General features: G+C 48.7%; 1 protein-coding gene and 2 long non-coding RNA genes across 3 annotated transcripts in view; 2 read left to right on the top strand and 1 right to left on the bottom strand.

Annotated features, from left to right (window-relative positions):
• LOC148142488 (uncharacterized) overlaps positions 1-11811 on the top strand; it is a 61835-nt gene extending 50024 nt beyond the window's left edge. Inside the window, exon 4 of the long non-coding RNA XR_015751797.1 lies at positions 11717-11811. This is a non-coding gene — a long non-coding RNA (uncharacterized LOC148142488). The remainder of the gene's footprint in view (positions 1-11716) is intronic.
• Positions 1-26761, bottom strand: part of yjefn3 (YjeF N-terminal domain containing 3) — a 240549-nt gene that overhangs the window by 4065 nt on the left and 209723 nt on the right. Inside the window, exons 3-5 of the mRNA XM_043721477.2 lie at positions 10287-10397; positions 1593-1706; positions 884-1031 (exon numbers count right to left, since the gene is read on the bottom strand). Of these exons, the coding sequence (XP_043577412.1) occupies positions 884-1031; positions 1593-1706; positions 10287-10397 (373 nt within the window). The remainder of the gene's footprint in view (positions 1-883; positions 1032-1592; positions 1707-10286; positions 10398-26761) is intronic.
• The window catches only part of LOC148142489 (uncharacterized), a 153122-nt gene continuing 140255 nt past the window's right edge, over positions 13895-26761 (top strand). The window contains exon 1 of the long non-coding RNA XR_015751798.1: positions 13895-14017. This is a non-coding gene — a long non-coding RNA (uncharacterized LOC148142489). The remainder of the gene's footprint in view (positions 14018-26761) is intronic.

The following is a 26761-nucleotide window of genomic DNA, read 5'->3' on the forward strand; positions in this document are numbered from 1 at the left end:
GGAATAGACAGGGATGTGGAGTTGAGGTCAAGATGGTGATGATCGTAATGAATAACAGAACTGGTTCAAGGGGCTGAATAGCCTACTCCTGATTCTCCTCCATTCTTATGACACTCCTCAGCCAGCCAATGAGTTGGAAGCATGGTCAGATTTACATTAGAACTCACCACAAACAGTCCAATTGCAGCAAACAGAAACTATTTAAAGAATCTGTACAAATTACATCAATGGAACTCATACTAAAACTACAACATAGTAAGAAGCAAGATCGCTTCTCCAAATAGGCAGTCGGTGGTGGATAGGAACAGAAAACCAATTGAATATATGAGGTTACTCCCAGAGACTTACAGTAGAGTTCCCTCCAGAAGTGACTGGGAAGTGAATTAGACAGCCATCTCCACTCTGCCTGGGAGTGATGGTGTCACAATATACAGCTTAAAAAGCAAAGAAGCTGAGGCAGGCGATGAGGAGATCGGTATAATTGGTCAAAGATAGACCAGCATAGACACCAAGAGTGGAATGGAACCCAGGTCCCTGATGATGTGAGACAGCTGCACGAACCACTGAGTCACTGTGCCACCCTATGTTTGGGAGGAACAACAACACCTGCACCCGTGTGGTTTGTACAATGTCCCGGCTCAAACAGTCCCGGATCACAGGTTGTTTCAACAGACTGAGGATATATAGAGACAGATCAAAACGGACTGTCATTAACTATAGACACATTAACGATAGGAACAGACAGGGAGGAAAAGACAAAGGGAATCGGATAGATATGTGAAGAGGATAATCTGCACAAGGCAGTGGGGAATGTGTGCAATTAACACAACCAGTCTGCTTCGAGTCCAGAACAGATACAATGGACCAGATGATTTTTTTTCACCTGAAGGAACATCAATGCTAATTATGGGAATTTTCACGTGTTTCATAGTCGCCAGGATGTTGGTGTACAGTTCCTTCAGTCCAGCCTCGTCTGAGAGCCCCAGCACAGCATCTATTATCAGGTTATAGGCATCATTGATCAGCTGGACCTACAGGCAGAAGAAAACAGCTTTAATGACAGGCCCCATTTCATCCTTGACAAAGCTTGAGTAAACCAAACTGAGTCCCATCCTTAGACTTCAGCTCATCTGAACTTCTGCAGTTCTGCGTCCTAACAAAATACTTCATTTAGAGGGAGCTTTGCACTGTATCTAACCCTGTGCTGTCCCGGCCCTGGGAGTGTTTGATGGGGACAGTGTCGAGGGAGCTTTACTCTATATCTAACCCCGTGCTGTCCCTGTCCTGGGAGTGTTTGATGGGGACAGTGTCGAGGGAGCTTTACTCTGAATGTAACTTTAGATTCCTGAAATTGTGTCTCCTTACTCCCATTTAACACTCAGCAACCTGCATAAGGTCAGAGGTGACTTGTGATGTGCCTATTTTCTGGGTATAATGTGGAAACCATGGGGTGCAATTTCTATTGGTCAGTTCAAGGAACAGGTGCTGAAATGAGTGTTCCTGTGTTCCTGAGAATAAGGGGTTTTTAAAAATCATTTTGTTTGTATCCCTCTCACCGTGTTAAAGAAATTGATAATCTCAGTTTTGATTACCTCAGCTGGAAGGTAGGACAGGAATGGAATATCCATTTTCTCGCATTGAACTGTGAAGTCCAGGAAGATGGGTTTGCAGGAACGTTTTGGGTAATAGATGGTTGGTTCGTAGTTCTGTCAGAAAACCAAAGCAAGGTTTGTCAGTAAGCTATCTTCCAGGAGTGCCTTTCATCTTCAAATTCTCATCCATGTGTATACAGAGGAACCTCGATTATCCCACACTCGACTATACGAATATTAGATTTTCCGGCAAGATCGCAAGGTCCCGATGTTCGGCTAAACTATCCAGCATTCGATTATCTAGAATTCAATTAACCAAATGAAATACTCCCTGCCAGTGTCGTTCAGATAATTGAGGTTCCTCTGTAAATCTCTCCATGGTCTCGCCCCTTAATCTCTCTCCAACATCTTCCAGTCCTTCAACCTTCTGAGCTATCTCCCCTCCATCAAACTGGACTCTGTTTGTAAATCCTCCATCGATCGAGGCTCTGTGTTAGTTGCCTAGACCCCAAACTCTAGAATTCCCTCCTCTCTTACTCTCTACATCTCTCTACTTCTTTATGACCCTTCAAATTGTACCTCCTTGACCACGGTTTTGGTCACCTGTCCTAGACATCTCCTTGTATAGCTCAATATCAAAGTTTTGTCAGTTCCTGTGAAGCACCTCAGGACACCTCACCCAATGTGCTGTATACATGTAAATTATTTCTGAATGATGGCACCTACAACATAATGAGAGGCCAAGCATGGCATCATATCCATACCAGAGCAACTGGAGCTACGCATTCTAATGCCAGAACTCTGCCTTTTTCCCATAACCTTTCATTACCCATTCCTTTCAAGATACTGATGCAATGTTCTTTTCAGGAAAGTGATAGCTACTGCATTGACAGCCCCTCATGCATTAACACCACTCTGCGTGATAACATATTCTTCAAACATTCTCTTTGTTCCTCAAGCTCAGAATCTTCCTGCTGTCCAGGATTGACTGTCCACCATCTGCTGAAAAGATGGTTTGACTCATGGCTGGACAGTTTTCACCATGATCTGTCTGAGTGTGAGTCAGCTTTATGGCTCCCCCAGGAGCTCAGTGTAAATTTACTGCAATGATACTCAGACACCAAGTGGTCAGTTACCAGAGGGAATGCACAAACTAGAATTGTTTTCTCTACATGTTAGCTGGCTAGGAAGTAACAGATTTCACAATGTTCTGGGGGAACATTTAGTGTGGGTCAGAAAAAACAATTTTTACTGTCTGGGGAGTCGAGGACTCGTGGTCAGAGTCTAAAGGTTTGAGACGGAGCTTTTGAGAGTAAAATTAAGAAATGTATGCAAAGATTAGTGCAAGTTTGGAACTCGCTTCCACAAACAGCACTTGATGGTGGATCAGTTGGTAATTCTGCATCTGAGATAGATCTGGTCACCTAACAACGTTAAGGAATGTGAGGTGAAGATAGGTTTATGGCATGAGATTGCATTGTGTGTGCAGAGGAGGCAGGAGGGGCAGAATGGCCTCCTCCTGTTCCATAACTTCACACTTTTCCCTCCGAGGGAAGAGAGCAAAGACAAAAAGAGCAAAGACTCAAATTGCAGAATAAATTGCCGTGAAAGACCAATGGGGGAGGAGGCATTCAGTGAGTGTCCAGAGTTGGTATGCAGTATGTGAAATGTCATGGCTACTGTGAACTGCGAAGGTTATTGAGTGGAGTTCAGTCCTATCAGTGAAAGTCAGAATGACTTCTGATCCCTTTGCAATAAAACTTCTGTGCCTAAGCTTAAGCTATGTATATTCTTTTTATGGTGGGTTGATGGATCTATATTTCAACTCAGGAAGGGTTTGCATATTTTGTTTGCTATGAAGTATGTGTGTATTATTAAAATGTGTCCTGACAGCAGTTTTCAATTTCATATTTAACCCTGACCAATAACTCCCCTCCCCTCCCAACCTGTTCAGCCTCTTCCTATAACTCATACCCTCCAGTCCTGTAAATCTTTTCTGCACCCTCTCAGGTTTAACATCCTTCCTATAGAAGGGCGACCAGAATTGTATGTAATACCAAAAGTGGCCTGACCAATATTTTGTGCAGTTGCAACATCACATCCCAAGTCTTATATTCAGTGTTCTGACAGATGAAGGTAAGCGTGCCAAACGCCTTCTTCACCACCCTGCCTACCTGCAACTCCACCTTCAAGGAACAATGCACCTGCACCCCTCGGTCTCCCTGTTCAGCACCGCTCCCCTCCATTTGGTACTGATGGATGTGATAGCAAACTGTGGGCACCAGACCATGGGGCAGCCTGGTACATCCAAAGAAAAGCACATCGAGTGAGCATCTCTCCTGGTGTTTGCCAGCTCATGAGGAGATCCACACAGCACAGTCAATTCAATCTAAACTCTTCACTGCTTCATTGAGTTAAAGAAAAGGGATCAGGTCTATCTCGTGCAAACCAATAGCTGATTTTCCAGCAATGTAAAGAAGGTTTTTGTACTGTGCTTCAAATACGTTTCACACTGAACCTCAGAACTGTAGCTTCTTGACAGACTCTTGGAATCGTACAGCAGGGACTGAGACTGTAGAGCCGTAGAGATGTACAGCACGAAAACAGACCCTTCAGTCCAACTCGTCCATGCCGACCAGATATCCTAAATTAATCTAGTCCCATTTGCCACACTTGGCCCATATCTTTCTAAACCCTTCCTATTCATATACCCATCCAGATGCCTTTTAAATGTTGTTATTGTACCAGCCTCCACCACTTCCTCTGGCAGCTCATTCCATACATGCACCACCCTCTGCGTGAAAAAGTTACCTCTTAGGTCCCTTTTAAACCTTTCCCCTCTAACTTTAAACCTTTGCCCCTTAGTATTGGACTATGCTAACCTGGGAAAAAGACCTTGGCTGTTCACCCGATCTGTGCCCTCCATGATTTTATAAACCTCTATCAGGTCACCCTTCAGCCTCCAATGCTCCAGGGATAACAGCCCCAGCCTATTCAGCCCCTCCCTGTAGCTCAAACCCTCCAACCCTGGCAACATCCTGGTAAATCTTTTCTTAACCCTTTCAAACTTCACTACATCTTTCCTATGGGTCATTGCTGTGCTAAGTATTTGAAAGAAGTAATCCAATTAATCCCACTCCCTAGCTCTATCCTGTAAGTACTTACCTTCATGTATTTTCCTTCAACCAAGGGGCTCAATTGCAAATAGGAACTGCATTGATTCATTGGGAAAAGGGCAGGAAAGTGGACATGAGGAATATCAAATGAGCCACAATTCTACTGAATGGCAGACTCAAGGGGCCGAATGGCCTCCTTGTGTTCCCATTTCTTATGGTTGAGGGAGAAGAACCAACCATTACCTCCTCAAGGGGCAGTTCAGAATTGGGGATGAAGCAACAAGTTTAACATTGTTACCGTTATCTACAACCTGGGAAGAAATTAAAACAAGATTTGTATTCGTAACAACTGCTGAGAGATTGAATCTATCCTGCTGTTGCAAATCAGTGACAACAAGATCACAGAATGAAGCTGAAGGTAGAATTATCAGTTTGTTGGTTCGGTTTCTTCACAAGGAGCTGAGAAACAGAACTCTCAGGTGGTTTAGCCTGGGTCTGGCAGGGGCTAACATCTGCTGTTAGCCCCTGCCAGACCCAGGTGGAGGCACCCTCCAGAAGGTGGAGGCAGGCTGATGTCTGTGAATCTTCTCTCTCCTGCAAATCTGACAGGCATCAGTAATAAATTATTTAAACTACTACACCACAGAGAAGCATCAAAGTTGAAAATTCTAGTTCAGTGCTGCTAATGAGCAGCGTCACTTCAAACACATCCAGAGAAATTTCAAATGTATTTGTTAGGCCTGAGTGCCTGGCATTGGGCAGCCATTTTGGGTTACCATAGGAACCCCTCAGAACTTCCGGTCAAATGATATCGGACCTGTGCACCATCAACAAAGCACAAGTCAGCAGTATGACGGAATACACCCCACTTGCCTGGATGGGGGCAGCTCCAAGAACACTCAAGAAGCTTGACAGCATTCAGGATAAAGCAGCCCACTTGATTGGCACTACACATGAAACAACTCCAGAGAGGCTGGTATCCCATCACCATGTCTCCCTTTATTTACACATGAACAGTGCTTGACTACAGTACTGCCTCATACAGAGTCAGACACCACGGTGTCAGTATGCCTGACGCTCCCCAATTGGACCACATTAACAGCCTCAATCAGCGAACTTAAATTCTATGATGTCCTCGTAGAATGGCTGACCTCATTACAATCCACAAACATCCATTCCCTCCATCACCGGTGCTCAGTAGCAGCAGTGTATACTATCTTCAAAAAGCACTGCAGGAATTCACCAAAGATCCTCAGACAGCACCTTCCAAACCCACGACCACTTCCATCTAGAAGGACAAGGGCAGCAGAAACACCACCACCTGCAAGTTCCCCACCGAGTCCCTCACCATCCTGACTTGGAAATATATCACCGTTTCTTCAGTGTTGCTGGGTCAAAATCCTGGAATTCCCTCCCTAGGGGCATTGTGGGTCTACCTACAGCACATGGACTGCAGCGGTTCAAGAAGGCAGCTCACCCCCACCTTCTCAAGGAGCAACTATTGATGGGCAATAAATGTTGGGCCCAGTCAGCGATACCTACATCTCCTGAATGAATAAAAAAAACAAGCTGCAGCCTTTATTTTTGATGCAGCAAGATACTTTCATGGTTCAAAATCAAAGTGGATCTCATTGCTGACATCTGACATATTTGATCTGGAATCATTTGGAATCAAGGGGGAACTCACTTTCCTGTCGGCCTTTACCAGAGACTCCAGCCTATCACCAGATTCCACAAGTGATCTACTGTACGTGATGGTGATGTTGCCAGGTTCAGCAGACACAGGGTAGAGTGTTACCATGAGGCTGACACAAAGGCATTCCTTGGCACATCCTGAAGTTTTGAAAGGTGCTATATAAATCCAAATCCTTTCTTCTTGTAGCCATGATGTGGAGATGCCGGTGTTGGACTGGGGTGGACAAAGTTAAAAATCACCCAACACCAGGTTATAGTCCAACAGGTTTATTTGGAAGCTCTAGCTTTCAGGGACCTCCTCCTTCGTCAGTGTTCCTGATGAAGGAGCAGTGCTCCAAATGCTAGTACGTCCATGTAAACCTGTTGGACTATAACCTGGTGTTGCGTGATTTTTAACTTTCTTATTGTAGTACAGATCTTAATAATGTAAGATATGGATCTGATCAAAGTGACAAACACCAGACACAATTGTCAATGCGACACTTGCTGCCACTTATTGTGATCTAGTGAGTTATTTTGCAAATATTGCCAAGGCAACAGTATTCTTGTCAAACGTTACTATTGGTTTCAGTAATGGAACATTGGGTGGGTCTTTCACTTCCAAGTCCGAGTTGTCAGGTTTGTAGCCCAACTGCCAAGACTTACAATCACCGAGTCATAGAGATGTGCAGCACAGAAACAGACCCCTCGGCTTAACCCGTCCATGCCGACCAGATATCCCAACCCAATCTAGTCCCACCTGCCAGCACCCGGCCCATATCCCTCCAAACCCTTCCTATTCATATACCCATCCAAATGCCTCTTAAATGTTGCAATTGTACCAGTCTCCACTACATCCTCTGGCAGCTCATTCCATACACATACCACCCTCTGTGTGAAAAAGTTGTCCCTTAGGTCTCTTTTATATCTTTCCCCTCTCACCCTAAACCTCTAGTTCTGGACTCCGCGACCCCAGGGAAAAGACTTTGCCTATTTATCCTATCCATATCCCTCATAATTTTGTAAACCTCTATAAGGTCACCCTTCAGTCTCCAATGCTCCGGGGAAAACAGCCCCAGCCTGTTCAGCCTCTCCCTGTAGCTCAGATCCTCCAACCCTGGCAACATCCTTGTAAATCTTTTCTGAACCCTTTCAAGTTTCACAACATCTTTCCGATAGGAAGGAGACCAGAATTGCATGCAATATTCCAACAGTGGCCTAACCAATGTCCTGTACAGCCACAACATGACCTCCCAACTCCTGTACTCAATACTCTGACCAATAAAGGAAAGCACACCAAACGCCTTCTTCACTATCCTATCTATCTGCGACTCCCCTTTCAAGGAGCTATGAACCTGCACTCCAAGGTCTCTTTGTTCAGCAACACTCCCTATGACCTTACCATTAAGTGTATAAATCCTGCTAAGATTTGCTTTCCCAAAATGCAGCACCTCGCATTTATCAGAATTAAACTCCATCTGCCACTTCTCAGCCCATTGGCCCATCTGGTCAAGATCCTGTTGTAATCTGAGGTAACCCTCTTCGCTGTCCACTACACCTCCAATTTTGGTGTCATCTGCAAACTTACTAACTGTACCTCTTATGCTCGCATCCAAATCATTTATGTAAATGACAAAAAGTAGTGGACCCAGCACCGATCCTTGTGGCACTCCACTGGTCACAGGCCTCCAGTCTGAAAAACAACCCTCCACCACCACCTTCTGTCTTCTACCTTTGAGCCAGTTCTGTATCCAAATGGCCAGTTCTCCCTGTATTCCATGAGATCTAACCTTGCTAATCAGTCTCCCATGGGGAACCTTGTCGAACGCCTTACTGAAGTCCATATAGATCACAACTACTGCTCTGCCCTCATCAATCTTCTTTGTTACTTCTTCAAAAAACTCAATCAAGTTTGTGAGACATGATTTCCCACGCACAAAGCCATGTTGACTATCCCTAATCAGTCCTTGCCTTTCCAAATACATGTACATCCTGTCCCTCAGGATTCTCTCCAACAACTTGACCACCACCGAGGTCAGGCTCACTGATCTATAGTTCCCTGGCTTGTCCTTACCGCCCTTCTTAAACAGTGGCACCATGTTTGCTGACCTCCAGTCTCCGGCACCTCACCTGTGACTATCGATGATACAAATATCTCACCAAGAGGCCCAGCAATCACTTCCCTCGCTTCCCAAAGCAGATATCCTAAACTCATCCAGTCCCATTTGTCAGCATTTGATCCATTGCCCTTTGAACCCTTTCTATTCATGTACCCATCCAGATGCCTTTTAAATATTGTAATTATACAACATATTACCTGGGGATGGCACGGTGGCTCAGAAGTTAGCATGGCTGCCTCCGAGCACCAGGGACCTGGGTTCGATTTCCGACTCAGGCGGAGTCTTTGTGGAGTCTCCCTGTGTCTGCATGGGTTTTCTCCAGGTGCTTTGGTTTCCTCCCACAGTCCAAAAGGTATGTAGGTTCAGTTAATTGGCCATGCTAAATTGTCCATAGTGTTCATAGGTTAGGTGCATTAGTCAGGGGTAAATATGGGATAGGGAGAATGGCTCTGGGTGGGTTACTTTTCAGAGGGCCAGTGTGGACGTGTTGGGCTGAAGGGCCTGCTTCCACACTGTAGGGATTCTATAAAAAATACCATCCACTGCCACTTCCTCTGGCAGCTCATCCCAACCCTCTGTGTGAAAAAGTTGCCATTTAGGTCCCCTTTAATTCTTTGCCATCTCATGCTAAATCTATGCCCTCTAGTTCTGGACTCACCCACCTCGGGAAAAAATACCTTGTCTATTTACCCTATCCACACCCCTCATGATTTTATAATCTTCTATAAGGTCACCCCTCAGCCTCTGAAGCTCCAGGGAAAATGCACCCAGCCTACTCAGCCTCTCCCGAAAGCTCAAACCACCAACCCCAGCAACATACCCGTAATTCTTTTCTGAACCCTTGTTAGAATGCGGGCATCGATCTCACTACCACTCACACATAAAGTGAGCGTTGTACCCGACTTGAGTACAGAATCTAAACCTGTATCCCCGGTGCAGTAAATGTGCTGAAGTTCTCCAGCCCGATCAGCCTTTCAGGTAGTTAGCTCCAAGCCCTAACACCTTCGAAATGAAACGAGGATTTCTCCTTATCTTCTTGTCTCATCTTCTACCAATTCTGTTTACTCTCTGCCCCCTGATTATTGAGCTCTCTCTTCATGGAAACAATTACTTTTTATTCATTATATGCCATGTTTCTCATAATTTGATCTACTCACTTTCCTCTGTGCCCTTGGTCCAATATGTATTTCAGAACCACCCCATCATTGCAGTTACAAAAAACTTATCTGGTCATTTACAGGTTGTTGCTTGTGGGATCCTACTATACACAGTTGGCCGCCATAGCTCAAGACTCACAATTTATCAGAAGTACTTCATTAACAGTAAAGTTCATTGGGATTTCCTTTAAGATATAAAAGGTACTACAGAATTGGAGATTACCACCATCTACAAGTTCCCTTCCAAGGCACTCCCCAACTTGATTTGGAAATGTATCACTGTTCCTTCAGTGTTGCTGGGTCAAAATCCTGGAATTCCCTCTTTAAAAGGCATTATGGGTGTCCCTACAACCCCAGAACTGCAGCAGCTGAAGAAGGCAGCTCACCCTCGCGTCATTTAATCATGGGCCATAAATGGTGACTTTGCCAGCAATGCGCATGTCCAATGAATTAATGAAACGTCTTTGATTCCATTTTGACTATGTTGATAATAATTTATGAATCATTTAGAAACAAGTCTATTTCCATTTGCAAATCTGCCCTTCTCAGGGCAAGGACATCAGCATCACTCAGTGAAAGCTGCCCAACAGCCAATAGCACAGACCCTGCACCCTCCCAGATACCTACAAATGCACGCAGGTGTCTTGCACATGCCAGACCGATGGCTCCATTCTGCTCCTGACCACAGATCACCAATATCGTTGGCTGTTTCTTTGACAGTGAGCTCCGCGGAAAAGCCTGAGGAGGAAAGAGAAAGATCATCAGTGCCTTTGCCAATCCTAACCTTAGAGGAGGTGAACGTCTTGTGGTATTATTGCTGGAGTGTTAATCTAGAGACCCACGTCATGTTCTGGGAACCTGGGTTCAAATTCTGCCACGGCAGATGGTGGAGTTTGAATACCATAAGAATCTGGGATTAGGAGTCTAATGATGACTGTGAATCCATTGTTGGGGAAGGAAACTGCCATCCTTACCTGGTCTGGCGTAGGTATGACTCCAGACCCACAGCCAATGTGGTTAACTCTTAACTGCCCTCTGGGTAGTTAGGGGTGGGTCTAGCCTGTGATGCCCTCATTCTCTGAACAGATAAAAACAACCTCACAACTCAGTGTGCCAACTCGAATTCTTTGTTCATCACTTCATCAGAAAGGAAGATTTGAGTTTGTAAAGCACATCTAACAAGCCCAGAATGGCCCCAGACTATTCTATGACCATAAGAGTACAGGTTGCTACTGATATAATACAGGAAATTAATTTGCCACAATAAAATTCCAACCTTTGGACAAGGGCAGTGGGAGACTCCATTGCAACTCGTCAGAGTCCCATAGTGCCCTGGTTTTAATCACCCCATCCCACCCTTCCACCATTGATCCCTTGACACATCCATCCTTCCAACCAATCAGAAAGAGAACAGGCTGTTCATAAACCACTTAATGATTAAACATAACTCTCAGTCAAAAACATTTTTTTTCTTTCCTTCTCCAAAGCTATGAAAGTCTTTCAGACAAAAGAAAATGTACAATGTTTCCAGCATCAATGCAGATCATTCTCCCAAGTCAGTGCTTGGAAATCAATCTTTAACTTCTGGAAGTTTGCAATCACCTGTAAAAAAAATCTCGTAGAAATTAGAGGTAGAGTGAGGGAGAGACAGACTGAGATGCATCCACTAATGTACGTCCATCTGGGTCCACAGCAAGTCAGGGTAAATGGTTTCCTGAATCCCAAGTCAGGATAAGTGTTTGCCTGAATCCCATATGTAATGTCTGTCTGTAGAGACCTGAATCTTATTAAGTGAGGCTGATATTCCCAGTGCAGTACTGAGGGAGTGCTGCTCTGTCAGAGGTGCCATCTTTACAATAAACTGAGGCTCTGATTGCACTCTTGGGAGAATATAAGAGACCTCATGACCCTGCTTCGAAGAGGAGCTATGCCTGATATCCTGAACATTCAGCTGTTGGGAACATCACCGAAACAGATTATTATTATTATTATTATTATTCTGTTGGTTTGAGTTTGCTGTATGCTAATTGGATGCTGTATTTCTTCTGTTACAACAGTGACTACATTTCAAAATGAGTTTCGTTGGCTGTGTAGTACTTCGGGATGCTCTGAGATTGTGAAAGGTGCTTGATAAATGCAAGTTCATTCACTGCAGATAAATAAAAGCATCATTAATTTCTAAGTTTCAAACTATAGTCTATGTTTGATAGCAAGCCTACCCTGTCTAGTCGTGCCAACCCCTATATGACATGAGAGTTTATCTTCTGGTCCTGCACTCCCTGTTGGGAGCTGGCTTTGAAAGCTGTAATGTGAATACCATTGTTGGATGGCGGCCTGTGATTTTCCACTTGTTAAATTAATGGACAGAAATTTCTGATCCATTTCCAGCAACTGCTTTTCACAAGGAGGTGAGGGATTGAGGGGGTTCAACGCTGAGAGTCTGAGGCTGTTCCAACAATTGATAGCACACGCACATCTCTGTCTGTGCAGGCTTTGTGCAAATCGCCAACCAACAGAAAAATATGGATTGATGTAATGAGTTGTTGGTAAATGCCCACTGTGTGAAAATCCTAAAACTCTGATGTCTCACTGAGTCAGTGGAAGAGCCCTGCTGAGCACATCACTGTGCCAAGTCTGATTGCTGGTACATGCGGTCTCTGTTAATCACAACACTACGGCAGAACTCAGCTCCCAGCACCAGATGAAGTCGAGGAGGATCCCAGGCATATTTGAAATGAGTGAGGTGAATGAGCACATTGAGGTGAGGAGGAAATAGAGAGAAATTAGCCGTGGAGCAACAGGAGAACATTAAAAGTTGTTCACACACGTGACCCTTGTGAGGCTGAAATCATACTGCTTTGTTTCCTGATGAAGGACTTATGCCTGAAATGTTGACTCTCCTGCTCCTCGGATGCTGCCTGACTAGCTTTGCCTTTCCAGCACCACACATTTCAACTCTGACTGTGGCGGTACAGTGGCTCAGTGGTTAGCACTGCTGCCTCACAGTGCCAAGGACCCAGGTTCAATTCCATCCTTGGGCAACTGTGCGGAGTTCTCCCTGTGTCTGTGTGGGTTTCCTCCGGGTTCTCCGGTTTCCTCCCACAATTCAAAGATGTGCAGGTTAGGGTGAATTGGCCACGCTAAATTGCTCATAGTGTGCAGGCTAGGTACATTTGTCAGGGGCAAATGTCGGGGAATGAGTCTGGGTGGGTTACTCTTCAGAGGGTCAGTGTAGACATGTTGGGCCGAAGGGCCTTGTTTCCACACTGTAGGGATTCTATGACTGTGCAATATCTGCAGTCCTCACTTTCTCCCTAAAATCATATGGCATCAGGTTGTAGTCCAACAGGTTCATTTAAAATCACAAGCTTCTGGAACACTGCCCCTTCATCAGGTGAAGTGGAGAGAAGTGCACAGGCACAGAATTTATGGGCGGAGAGATAATGGCAAGATAATTCTGAGTAATGAAGAGTATCAACAGAGAAGTACAAATAGATTAGATTACTTACAGTGTGGAAACAGGCCCTTCGGCCCAACAAGTCCACACCGACCCGCCGAAGCGTAACCCACCCATACCCCTACATGTACCCCTTACCTAACATTACGGGCAATTTAGCATGGCCAATTCACCTGACCTACACATCTTTGGACTGTGAGAGGAAACCGGAGCACCCGGAGGAAACCCACGCAGACACGGGGAGAACGTGCAGACTCCACACAGTCAGTCACCTGAGGCGGGAATTGAACCCGGGTCTCTGGCGCTGTGAGGCAGCAGTGCTAACCACTGTGCCACCGTGCCTCCCAAATAATATGAGTAGAGTGTCAAATGCCTGAATGGCACATTCTTACAGGTGATCCTTGCAAAGGAGTCTGGCAACTAACAGGTTAATGTAAGCAGCAACATTTTTGATTCTCTTTTTCAAACCAAGAATAGAAATATATGACTTCAAAGTCAGCTATTGAAGAGTGTTATCACTTACCAATAGCCAGACTGCAGAAAATGGAGTCCAGGTGAGGATGAAAGTCATTCCCATTCATCGTGTCCTGACAGGGAAAGATCATCAGCTTCTCCTCCCCCCCAGAACCACCTGGTTTCCATTTCAGATGTCAACCCAAAAATGTATAACATCAATGTTTCAAATTTCTAAACCACCATTCCTGCCATTAAAACCAAATAACTAAACTAGACTCATCATTGTTCCTTTAACTAGATCACTTGATCATTCAAGCCACATCGGCAATAAGCAATAGTGATCAACTGTTCAGGACACTTGAAGATCCACTATTGGATGAAGTTTCCTCATCTTCAATGGACTTGTCAAAGCCGAGGATTGGAGGAATGAAGGGAAAGTCGGAAGGTTACTTTTACTATCTGCATTTCTCATGTTACAACAATGATTGTAATTCAAAGTGAGTCTCTGTGTGTAAGTGTTTGTATAACTAAGTCGTTTGAGTTCTGAGGAGAGAGTGATTGGAGGAACTGGAATCAGTCCTGACTCCAACACAGTGAGGAGGGAGAGTAACAGTGAGGGGAGAGAGTGACAGTGAGGGGAGAGAGAGTGACTGTGAGGGGAGAGAGTGACAGTGAGAGGGGAGAGAGTGACAGTGAGGGGAGAGAGTGACAGTGAGGAGAGAGAGTGACAGTGAGGAGACAGAGAGTGACAGGGAGGAGAGAGAGAGTGACAGTGAGGAGAGAGAGTGACAGTGAGGATACAGAGAGTGACAGTCAGGGGAGAGAGAGACAGTCAGGAGAGAGAGTGACATTGAGGGGAGAGAGAGTGACAGTGAGGAGAGAGAGAGAGAGTGACAGTCAGGAGAGAGAGTGACAGGGGAGTGAGTGACAGTGAGGCGAGAGAGAGAGTGACAGTGAGGGGAGAGAGTGACAGTGAGGAGAGAGAGTGACAGTGAGGGGAGAGAGAGTGACAGTGAGGGGAGAGAGTGACAGTGAGGAGAGAGAGTGACAGTCAGGAGAGACCATGACAGGGGAGAGAGTGACACTGAGGGGAGAGAGTGACAGTAAGGATAGAGAGAGTGACAGTGAGGGGAGAGAGTGAAAGTGAGGCGAGAGAGTGACAGTGAGGATAGAGAGAGTGACAGTGAGGATAGAGAGAGTGACAGTGAAAATAGAGAGAGTGACAGTGAGGGGAGAGAGAGTGACAGTGAGGGGAGAGAGAGTGACAGTGAGGGGAGAGAGTGACAGTGAGGGGGGAGAGTGACAGTGAGGAGAGAGAGAGTGACAGTGAGGAGGGAGAGTGACAGGAGAGAGAGAGTGACTGTGAGGGGAGAGAGTGACAGTGAGGGGGGAGAGAGTGACAGTGAGGAGAGAGAGAGAGTGACAGTGAGGGGAGAGAGTGACAGTGAGGGGAGAGAGAGTGACTGTGAGGGGAGAGAGTGACAGTGAGGGGGGAGAGAGTGACAGTGAGGAGAGAGAGAGAGTGACAGTGAGGGGAGAGAGTGACAGTGAGGGGAGAGAGAGTGACTGTGAGGGGAGAGAGTGACAGTGAGGAGGGAGAGTGACAGTGAAGAGAGAGAGAGTGACAGTGAGGAGAGAGAGTGACAGTGAGGAGAGACAGTGACAGGGGAGAGACAGTGACAGAGGAGATAGGGTGACAGTGAGGGGAGAGGGTGACAGTGAGGATAGAGAGAGAGTGACAGTGAGGGGAGAGAGTGACAGTTAAGGGAGAGAGAGTGACTGTGAGGGGAGCGAGTGACAGTGAGGGGGGAGAGAGTGACAGTGAGGAGAGAGAGAGTGACAGTGAGGGGAGGGAGAGTGACAGGGGAGAGAGCGACAGTGAGGCGAGAGAGAGTGACAATGAGGAGAGAGAGAGACAATGTGGGGAGAGAGTGACAGTGAGGAAAGAAAGTGACAGTGAGGGGAGAGAGAGTGACAATGAGGAGAGAGAGAGTGACAGCGAGGGGAGAGAGTGATAGTGAGGGGAGAGAGTGACAGTGAGGGGAGAGAGTGAAAGTGAGGAAAGAAAGTGACAGTGAGGGGAGGGAGAGTGACAGGGGAGAGAGCGACAGTGAGGCGAGAGAGAGTGACAATGAGGAGAGAGAGAGTGACATTGAGGAGAGAGAGAGTGACATTGAGGGGAGAGAGTGACAGTGAGGAAAGAAAGTGACAGTGAGGCGAGAGAGAGTGACAATGAGGAGAGAGAGAGTGACAGCGAGGGGAGAGAGTGATAGTGAGGGGAGAGAGTGACAGTGAGGGGAGAGAGAGTGACAGTGAGGATAGAGAGATTGACAGTGAGGGGAGAGAGTGATAGTGAGGGGAGAGAGTGACAGTGAGGGGAGAGAGTGATAGTGAGGGGAGAGAGTGACAGTGAGGGGAGAGAGTGACAGTCAGGAGAGAGAGACAGGGAAAAGAGTGACAATGAGGAGAGAGAGTGACAGTGAGGATAGAGAGAGGGACAGTGAGGGGAGAGAGTGACAGTGAGGACAGATAGAGTGACATTGAGGGCAGAGACTGACAGTGAGGGGAGAGAGTGACAGTGAGGGGAGAGAGGAACTGTGAGGAGGGAGAGTGACAGTGAGGGGAGAGAGAGAGTGACAGTGAGGGGTGAGAGTGACAGTGAGGAGAGAGAGTGACATTGAGGGGGAAGAGAGTGACACTGAGGAGGAGAGTGACAGTAAAAATAGAGCGAGTGACAGTGAGTGGGAGAGAGTGACAGTGAGGAAAGAAAGTGACAGTGAGGAGAGAGAGAGTGACGGGAAAGAGTGACAGTGAGGAAAGAAAGTGACAGTGAGGCGAGAGAGAGTGACAATGAGGAGAGAGAGAGTGACAGCGGGGGAAGAGAGTGACAGTGAGAGGAGAGAGAGTGACTGTGAGGCTAGAGAGAGTGACAGTGAGGGGAGAGAGAGTGACTGTGAGGGGAGAGAGAGTGACTGTGAGGCTAGAGAGAGTGACAGTGAGGGGAGAGTGAGTGACAGTGAGGGGAGAGAGTGACAGTGAGGGGAGAGAGAGTGACTGTGAGGCTAGAGAGAGTGACAGTGAGGGGAGAGAGAGTGACAGTGAGGGGAGAGAGTGACAGTGAGGGGAGAGAGTGACAGTGAGGGGAGAGAGAGTGACTGTGAGGCTAGAGAGAGTGACAGTGAGGGGAGAGAGAGTGACAGTGAGGGGAGAAAGTGACAGTGAGGAAAGAAAGTGACAGTGAGGAGAGAGAGTGACAGGGGAGAGAGTGACAGTGAGGAAAGAAAGTGACAGTGAGGCGAGAGAGAGTGACAATGAGGAGAGAGAGAGTGACAGCGAGGGGAGAGAGTGATAGTGAGGGGAGAGAGTGACAGTGAGGGGAGAGAGTGAAAGTGAGGAAAGAAAGTGACAGTGAGGTGAGAGAGAGTGACAATGAGGAGAGAGAGAGTGACAGCGAGGGGAGAGAGTGATAGTGAGGGGAGAGAGTGACAGTGAGGGGAGAGAGTGAAAGTGAGGAAAGAAAGTGACAGTGAGGCGAGAGAGAGTGACAATGAGGAGAGAGAGAGTGACAGCGAGGGGAGAGAGTGACAGTGAGGGGAGAGAGTGACACTGAGGAAAAAGAGTGACTGTGAGAAGAGAGAGTGGATAGAAGGAGTGAAACTGAGAGTGACAGTGAGGAAAGAAAGTGACAGTGAGGATAGAGAGAGTGACAGTGAGGGGAGAGATAGTGACAGCGAGGGGAGAGAGTGATAGTGAGGGGAGAGAGTGACAGTGAGGGGAGAGAGAGTGACAGTGAGGATAGAGAGAGTGACAGTGAGGGGAGAGAGTGATAGTGAGGGGAGAGAGTGACAGTGAGGGGAGAGAGTGACACTGAGGAAAAAGAGTGACTGTGAGAAGAGAGAGTGGATAGAAGGAGTGGAACTGAGGGGAGAGAGAGTGACAGTGAGTTGAGAGAGTGAAAGTGAGGAGAGAGAGAGTGACCGTGAGGAGAGAGAGAGAGACAGTGAGGGGAGATAATGACAGTGAGGAGAGAGAGAGTGACAGTGAGGAGAGAGTGACAGTGAGGGGAGAGATAGTGACAGTGAGGGGAGAGAGTGATAGTGAGGGGAGAGAGTGACAGTGAGGGGAGAGAGAGTGACAGTGAGGATAGAGAGAGTGACAGTGAGGGGAGAGATAGTGACAGTGAGGGGAGTGAGTGACTGTGAGGATAGGGAGAGTGACAGTGAGGAGAGGGAGAGTGACAGTGAGGGGAGAGAGAGTGACAGTGAGGGGAGAGAGTGACAGTGAGGGGAGAGAGAGTGACTGTGAGGATAGAGACAGTAACAGTGAGGAGAGAGAGTGAAAGTGAGGAGAGAGAGAGTGACCATGAGGAGAGAGAGAGTGACAGTGAGGGGAGATAATGACAGTGAGGAGAGAGAGAGTGACAGTGAGGAGAGAGTGAAAGTGAGGGGAGAGATAGTGACAGTGAGGGGAGTGAGTGACTGTGAGGATAGGGAGAGTGACAGTGAGGAGAGGGAGAGTGACAGTGAGGGGAGAGAGAGTGACAGTGAGGGGAGAGAGTGACAGTGAGAATAGAGAGAGTGACAGTGAGGGGAAAGAGTGACAGTGAGGATAGAGAGAGTGACAGTGAGGGCAGAGAGTGACAGTGAGGGGAGAGAGTGAGAGTGAGGATAGAGAGAGTGACAGTGAGGGGAGAGAGAGTGACAGTGAGGATAGAGATTGTGACAGTGAGGGGAGAGAGAATGACAGTGAGGGGAGAGAGAGTGACAGTGAGGAGAGAGAGTGACAGTGAGGGGAGAGAGTGACAGTGAGGATAGAGAGAGTGACAGTGAGGGGAGGGAGTGACAGTGGGGATAGAGAGAGTGACAGTGAGGAGAGAGAGTGACAGTGAGGGAAGAGAGTGACAGTGAGGAGAAAGAGAGTGACAGTGAGGGGAGACAGAGTGACAGTGAGGTGAGAGAGTGACAGTGAGGATAGAGAGAGTGACAGTGAGGGGAGAGAGTGTGGCCGTGAGGATAGAGAAAGTGACAGTGAAGTGAGAGAGTGACAGGGAGGATAGAGAGAGTGACAGTGAGGGGAGAGAGTGACTGTGAGGATAGAGAGAGTGACAGTGAGGAGAGAGAGAGAGTGACAGTGAAGGGAGTGAGTGACTGTGAGGGGAGAGAGAGTGACTGTGAGGCTAGAGAGAGTGACAGTGAGGGGAGAGAGAGTGACAGTGAGGGGAGAGAGTGACAGTGAGGGGAGAGAGTGACAGTGAGGGGAGAGAGAGTGACTGTGAGGCTAGAGAGAGTGACAGTGAGGGGAGAGAGAGTGACAGTGAGGGGAGAAAGTGACAGTGAGGAAAGAAAGTGACAGTGAGGAGAGAGAGTGACAGGGGAGAGAGTGACAGTGAGGAAAGAAAGTGACAGTGAGGCGAGAGAGAGTGACAATGAGGAGAGAGAGAGTGACAGCGAGGGGAGAGAGTGATAGTGAGGGGAGAGAGTGACAGTGAGGGGAGAGAGTGAAAGTGAGGAAAGAAAGTGACAGTGAGGTGAGAGAGAGTGACAATGAGGAGAGAGAGAGTGACAGCGAGGGGAGAGAGTGATAGTGAGGGGAGAGAGTGACAGTGAGGGGAGAGAGTGAAAGTGAGGAAAGAAAGTGACAGTGAGGCGAGAGAGAGTGACAATGAGGAGAGAGAGAGTGACAGCGAGGGGAGAGAGTGACAGTGAGGGGAGAGAGTGACACTGAGGAAAAAGAGTGACTGTGAGAAGAGAGAGTGGATAGAAGGAGTGAAACTGAGAGTGACAGTGAGGAAAGAAAGTGACAGTGAGGATAGAGAGAGTGACAGTGAGGGGAGAGATAGTGACAGCGAGGGGAGAGAGTGATAGTGAGGGGAGAGAGTGACAGTGAGGGGAGAGAGAGTGACAGTGAGGATAGAGAGAGTGACAGTGAGGGGAGAGAGTGATAGTGAGGGGAGAGAGTGACAGTGAGGGGAGAGAGTGACACTGAGGAAAAAGAGTGACTGTGAGAAGAGAGAGTGGATAGAAGGAGTGGAACTGAGGGGAGAGAGAGTGACAGTGAGTTGAGAGAGTGAAAGTGAGGAGAGAGAGAGTGACCGTGAGGAGAGAGAGAGAGACAGTGAGGGGAGATAATGACAGTGAGGAGAGAGAGAGTGACAGTGAGGAGAGAGTGACAGTGAGGGGAGAGATAGTGACAGTGAGGGGAGAGAGTGATAGTGAGGGGAGAGAGTGACAGTGAGGGGAGAGAGAGTGACAGTCAGGATAGAGAGAGTGACAGTGAGGGGAGAGATAGTGACAGTGAGGGGAGTGAGTGACTGTGAGGATAGGGAGAGTGACAGTGAGGAGAGGGAGAGTGACAGTGAGGGGAGAGAGAGTGACAGTGAGGGGAGAGAGTGACAGTGAGGGGAGAGAGAGTGACTGTGAGGATAGAGACAGTAACAGTGAGGAGAGAGAGTGAAAGTGAGGAGAGAGAGAGTGACCATGAGGAGAGAGAGAGTGACAGTGAGGGGAGATAATGACAGTGAGGAGAGAGAGAGTGACAGTGAGGAGAGAGTGAAAGTGAGGGGAGAGATAGTGACAGTGAGGGGAGTGAGTGACTGTGAGGATAGGGAGAGTGACAGTGAGGAGAGGGAGAGTGACAGTGAGGGGAGAGAGAGTGACAGTGAGGGGAGAGAGTGACAGTGAGAATAGAGAGAGTGACAGTGAGGGGAAAGAGTGACAGTGAGGATAGAGAGAGTGACAGTGAGGGCAGAGAGTGACAGTGAGGGGAGAGAGTGAGAGTGAGGATAGAGAGAGTGACAGTGAGGGGAGAGAGAGTGACAGTGAGGATAGAGATTGTGACAGTGAGGGGAGAGAGAATGACAGTGAGGGGAGAGAGAGTGACAGTGAGGAGAGAGAGTGACAGTGAGGGGAGAGAGTGACAGTGAGGATAGAGAGAGTGACAGTGAGGGGAGGGAGTGACAGTGGGGATAGAGAGAGTGACAGTGAGGAGAGAGAGTGACAGTGAGGGAAGAGAGTGACAGTGAGGAGAAAGAGAGTGACAGTGAGGGGAGACAGAGTGACAGTGAGGTGAGAGAGTGACAGTGAGGGGAGAGAGTGTGGCCGTGAGGATAGAGAAAGTGACAGTGAAGTGAGAGAGTGACAGGGAGGATAGAGAGAGTGACAGTGAGGGGAGAGAGTGACTGTGAGGATAGAGAGAGTGACAGTGAGGAGAGAGAGAGAGTGACAGTGAAGGGAGTGAGTGACTGTGAGGGGAGAGAGAGTGACTGTGAGGCTAGAGAGAGTGACAGTGAGGGGAGAGAGAGTGACAGTGAGGGGAGAGAGTGACAGTGAGGGGAGAGAGTGACAGTGAGGGGAGAGAGAGTGACTGTGAGGCTAGAGAGAGTGACAGTGAGGGGAGAGAGAGTGACAGTGAGGGGAGAAAGTGACAGTGAGGAAAGAAAGTGACAGTGAGGAGAGAGAGTGACAGGGGAGAGAGTGACAGTGAGGAAAGAAAGTGACAGTGAGGCGAGAGAGAGTGACAATGAGGAGAGAGAGAGTGACAGCGAGGGGAGAGAGTGATAGTGAGGGGAGAGAGTGACAGTGAGGGGAGAGAGTGAAAGTGAGGAAAGAAAGTGACAGTGAGGCGAGACAGAGTGACAATGAGGAGAGAGAGAGTGACAGCGAGGGGAGAGAGTGATAGTGAGGGGAGAGAGTGACAGTGAGGGGAGAGAGTGAAAGTGAGGAAAGAAAGTGACAGTGAGGCGAGAGAGAGTGACAATGAGGAGAGAGAGAGTGACAGCGAGGGGAGAGAGTGACAGTGAGGGGAGAGAGTGACACTGAGGAAAAAGAGTGACTGTGAGAAGAGAGAGTGGATAGAAGGAGTGAAACTGAGAGTGACAGTGAGGAAAGAAAGTGACAGTGAGGATAGAGAGAGTGACAGTGAGGGGAGAGATAGTGACAGCGAGGGGAGAGAGTGATAGTGAGGGGAGAGAGTGACAGTGAGGGGAGAGAGAGTGACAGTGAGGATAGAGAGAGTGACAGTGAGGGGAGAGAGTGATAGTGAGGGGAGAGAGTGACAGTGAGGGGAGAGAGTGACACTGAGGAAAAAGAGTGACTGTGAGAAGAGAGAGTGGATAGAAGGAGTGGAACTGAGGGGAGAGAGAGTGACAGTGAGTTGAGAGAGTGAAAGTGAGGAGAGAGAGAGTGACCGTGAGGAGAGAGAGAGAGACAGTGAGGGGAGATAATGACAGTGAGGAGAGAGAGAGTGACAGTGAGGAGAGAGTGACAGTGAGGGGAGAGATAGTGACAGTGAGGGGAGAGAGTGATAGTGAGGGGAGAGAGTGACAGTGAGGGGAGAGAGAGTGACAGTGAGGATAGAGAGAGTGACAGTGAGGGGAGAGATAGTGACAGTGAGGGGAGTGAGTGACTGTGAGGATAGGGAGAGTGACAGTGAGGAGAGGGAGAGTGACAGTGAGGGGAGAGAGAGTGACAGTGAGGGGAGAGAGTGACAGTGAGGGGAGAGAGAGTGACTGTGAGGATAGAGACAGTGACAGTGAGGAGAGAGAGTGAAAGTGAGGAGAGAGAGAGTGACCGTGAGGAGAGAGAGAGTGACAGTGAGGGGAGATAATGACAGTGAGGAGAGAGAGAGTGACAGTGAGGAGAGAGTGACAGTGAGGGGAGAGATAGTGACAGTGAGGGGAGTGAGTGACTGTGAGGATAGGGAGAGTGACAGTGAGGAGAGGGAGAGTGACAGTGAGGGGAGAGAGAGTGACAGTGAGGGGAGAGAGTGACAGTGAGAATAGAGAGAGTGACAGTGAGGGGAAAGAGTGACAGTGAGGATAGAGAGAGTGACAGTGAGGGCAGAGAGTGACAGTGAGGGGAGAGAGTGAGAGTGAGGATAGAGAGAGTGACAGTGAGGGGAGAGAGAGTGACAGTGAGGATAGAGATTGTGACAGTGAGGGGAGAGAGAATGACAGTGAGGGGAGAGAGAGTGACAGTGAGGAGAGAGAGTGACAGTGAGGGGAGAGAGTGACTGTGAGGATAGAGAGAGTGACAGTGAGGGGAGGGAGTGACAGTGGGGATAGAGAGAGTGACAGTGAGGAGAGAGAGTGACAGTGAGGGAAGAGAGTGACAGTGAGGAGAAAGAGAGTGACAGTGAGGGGAGACAGAGTGACAGTGAGGTGAGAGAGTGACAGTGAGGATAGAGAGAGTGACAGTGAGGGGAGAGAGTGTGGCCGTGAGGATAGAGAAAGTGACAGTGAAGTGAGAGAGTGACAGGGAGGATAGAGAGAGTGACAGTGAGGGGAGAGAGTGACTGTGAGGATAGAGAGAGTGACAGTGAGGAGAGAGAGAGAGTGACAGTGAAGGGAGTGAGTGACTGTGAGGATAGACAGAGTGACAGTGAGGGGAGAGAGTGACAGTGAGGGGAGAGAGTGACAGTGAGGGGAGAGAGAGTGACAGTGAGGGGAGAGAGTGTCAGTGAGGGGAGAGAGATTACAGTGAGGGTAGAGACAGTGACAGTGAGGAAAGAGAGAGTGACAGTGAGGAGACAGAGAGTGACAGTGAGGAGAGAGAGAGTGACAGTGAGGGGAGAGAGTGACAGTGAGGGGAGTGAGAATGACAGTGAGGAGAGAGAGTGACAGTCAGGAGAGACAGTGACAGGGAAGAGAGTGACAGTGAGGGGATAGAGCGACAGTGAGGAGAGAGAGTGACAGTCAGGTAAGAGAGTGAGAGTGAGGAGAGAGAGAGTGACAGTGAGGAGAGAGAGTGACAGTGATGGGAGAGAGTGACAGTGAGGAGAGAGTGTGACAGTGAGGGGAGAGAGTGACTGTGAAGATAGAGAGAGTGACAGTGAGGGGAGAGAGAGTGACAGTGGGGTGAGAGAGTGAAAGTGAGGAGAGAGAGAGTAACAGGGAGGGGAGAGAGTGACTGTGAGGATAGAGAGAGTGGCAGTGAGGAGAGAGATAGTGACAGTGAGGGGAAAGAGTGATAGTGAGGATAGAGAGAGTGACAGTGAGGGGAGAGAGTGACAGTGAGGGGAGAGAGAATGACAGTGAGGGGAGAGAGTGACAGTGAGGACAGAGAGAGTGACAGTGAGGGGAGACAGAGTGGCAGTGAGGGGAGAGAGAGTGACAGTGAGGACAGAGAGAGAGTGACAGTGAGGGGAGAGAGTGACAGTAAGGGGAGAGAGAATGACAGTGAGGTGAGAGAGTGACAGTGAGGGGAGAGAGTGACTGTGAGGGGAGAGAGTGACAGTGAGGAGAGAGAGTGACAGTGAGGGGAGAGAGTGACAGTGAGGAGAGAGAGTGAGGGGAGAGAGTGACAGGGTGGGGAGAGAGTGACTGTGAGGAGAGAGTGAGGAGAGAGAGTGACTGGGAGGGGAGAGAGTGACTGTGAGGATAGAGAGTGGCCGTGAGGATAGAGAGAGTGACAGTGAGGGGAGAGAGAGTGACAGTGAAGGGAGAGAGTGACAATGTGGAGAAAGAGTGACTGTGAGGAGAGAGAGTGGCTGTGAGGATAGAGAGAGTGAACGTGAGGAGAGACAGAGTGACAGTGAGGGGAGAGAGTGACTGTGAGGATAGAGAGAGTGACAGTGAGGGTAGAGATAGTGACAGTGAGGGGGAGAGAGAGTGACAGTGAGGATAGAGAGAGTGACAGTGAGGAGGGAGAGTGACAGTGAGTGGAGAGAGTGACAGTGAGGGGAGAGAGTGACAGTGAGGATAGAGAGAGTGACAGTGAGGAGGGAGAGTGACAGTGAGTGGAGAGAGTGACAGTGAGGGGAGAGAGTGACAATGAGGGGAGGGAGAGTGACAATGACGATAGAGAGTGACAGCAAGGGGTGAGAGTGATAGTGAGGGGAGAGAGTGACAGTGAGGGGAGAGAGTGACAGTCAGGAGAGAGAGAGAGAGAGACAGGGGAGAGAGTGACAATGAGTAGAGAGAGTGACAGTGAGGATAGAGAGAGGGACAGTGAGGAGAGAGAGAGTGACAGTGAGGATAGAGAGAGGGACAGTGAGGGGAGAGAGTGACAGTGAGGATAGATAGAGTGACAGTGAGGGGAGAGAGTGACAGTGTGGATAGAGAGAGTGACAGTGAGGAGGGAGAGTGACAGTGAGTGGAGAGAGTGACAGTCAGGAGAGAGAGTGACAGTGAGGGGAGAGAGGGACAGTGAGGAGGGAGAGTGACAGTGAGGGGCGAGAGAGAGTGACAGTGAGGGGTGAGAGTGACGGTGAAGAGAGTGGTCGTGAGGATAGACAGAGTGACAGTGAGGAGAGAGAATGACAGTGAGGGGAGAGAGAGTGACACTGAGGGGAGAGAGTGACAGTGAGGGGAGGGAGAGTGACAATGACGATAGAGAGTGACAGCAAGGGGAGAGAGTGATAGTGAGGGGAGAGAGTGACAGTGAGGGGAGAGAGTGACAGTCAGGAGAGAGAGAGAGAGACAGGGGAGAGAGTGACAATGAGTAGAGAGAGTGACAGTGAGGATAGAGAGAGGGACAGTGAGGAGAGAGAGAGTGACAGTGAGGATAGAGAGAGTGACAGTGAGGGGAGAGAGTGACAGTGAGGGGAGAGAGTGACAGTGTGGATAGAGAGAGTGACAGTGAGGAGGGAGAGTGACAGTGAGTGGAGAGAGTGACAGTCAGGAGAGAGAGTGACAGTGAGGGGAGAGAGGGACAGTAAGGAGGGAGAGTGACAGTGAGGGGTGAGAGTGACGGTGAAGAGAGTGGTCGTGAGGATAGACAGAGTGACAGTGAGGAGAGAGAATGACAGTGAGGGGAGAGAGAGTGACACTGAGGGGAGAGAGTGACAGTGAGGGGAGGGAGAGTGACAGTGATGGGAGTGAGAGTGACAGTGAGGATTGAGCGAGTGACAGTGAGGGGAGGGAGAGCGACAGTGAGGATAGAGAGAGTGACAGTCAGGAGAGAGAGTGACAGTGAGGGGAGAGAGGGACAGTGAGGAGGGAGAGTGACAGTGAGAGGCGAAAGAGAGTCACAGTGACGGGTGAGAGTGACAGTGAAGAGAGTGGTCGTGAGGATAGAGAGAGTGACAGTGTAGGGTAGAGAGTGACAGTGAGGAGAGAGTGACAGTGAGGGGAGAGAGAGTGACACTGAGGGGAGAGAGTGACAGTGAGGGGAGAGAGAGTGACAGTGATGGGAGTGAGAGTGACAGTGAGGATTGAGCAAGTGACAATTAGGGGAGAGAGAGTGACAGTGAGGGAAGATAGTGACACTGAGGAAAAAGAGTGACTGTGAGGAGAGACAGTGGCCATGAGGATAGAAGGAGTGAAACTGAGGGGAGAGAGAGTGACAGTGAGTTGAGAGAGTGAAAGTGAGGAGAGAGAGAGTGACAGTGAGGGGAGATAGTGACAGTGAGGAGAGAGAGAGTGACAGTGAGGAGAGAGTGACAGTGAGGGGAGAGATAGTGACAGTGAGGGGAGTGAGTGACAGTGAGGATAAGAGAGTGACAGTGAGGGGAGAAAGTGACAGCGAGGGGAGAGAGAGTGACAGTAGGAGAGAGAGTGACAATCAGGAGGGAGAGTGACAGTGAGGAGAGAGAGTGACAGTGAGGATAGTGAGTGACAGTGAGGAGACAGAGAGTGACAGTGAGGAGAGACAGTGATAGTGAGGGGAGAGAGTGACAGTGAGGGGAGTGAGAGTGACAGTCAGGAGAGAGAGTGACAGTCAGGAGAGACAGTGACAGGGGAGAGAGTGACAGTGAGGGGATAGAGTGACAGTGAGGAGAGAGTGTGACAGTGAGGAGAGAGTGACTGTGAAGATAGAGAGAGTGACAGTGAGGGGAGTGAGTGACTGTGAGGAGAGAGAGAGTGACAGGGAGGGGAGAGAGTGACTGTGAGGAGAGAGACAGTGACAGTGAGGATAGAGAGAGTGACAGTGACGGGAGAGAGTGACAGTGAGGAGAGAGTGTGACAGTGAGGAGAGAGTGACTGTGAAGATAGAGAGAGTGACAGTGAGGGGAGTGAGTGACTGTGAGGAGAGAGAGAGTGACAGGGAGGGGAGAGAGTGACTGAGAGGAGAGAGACAGTGACAGTGAGGATAGAGAGAGTGACAGTGAGGTGAGAGAGTGACAGTGAGGCGAAGAGTGACAGTGAGGAGAGAGAGTGACAGTGAGGGGAGAGACTGACAGTGAGGATAGAGAGAGTGACAGTGAGGGGAGAGAGAGAGAGTGACAGTGAAGGGAGTGAGTGACTGTGAGG

Source organism: Chiloscyllium plagiosum, unplaced genomic scaffold, assembly GCF_037043375.1.
Source record: "Chiloscyllium plagiosum isolate Xiang-an unplaced genomic scaffold, Cpla_swu_hap1 HiC_scaffold_28, whole genome shotgun sequence".
NCBI lineage: Eukaryota > Metazoa > Chordata > Chondrichthyes > Orectolobiformes > Hemiscylliidae > Chiloscyllium > Chiloscyllium plagiosum.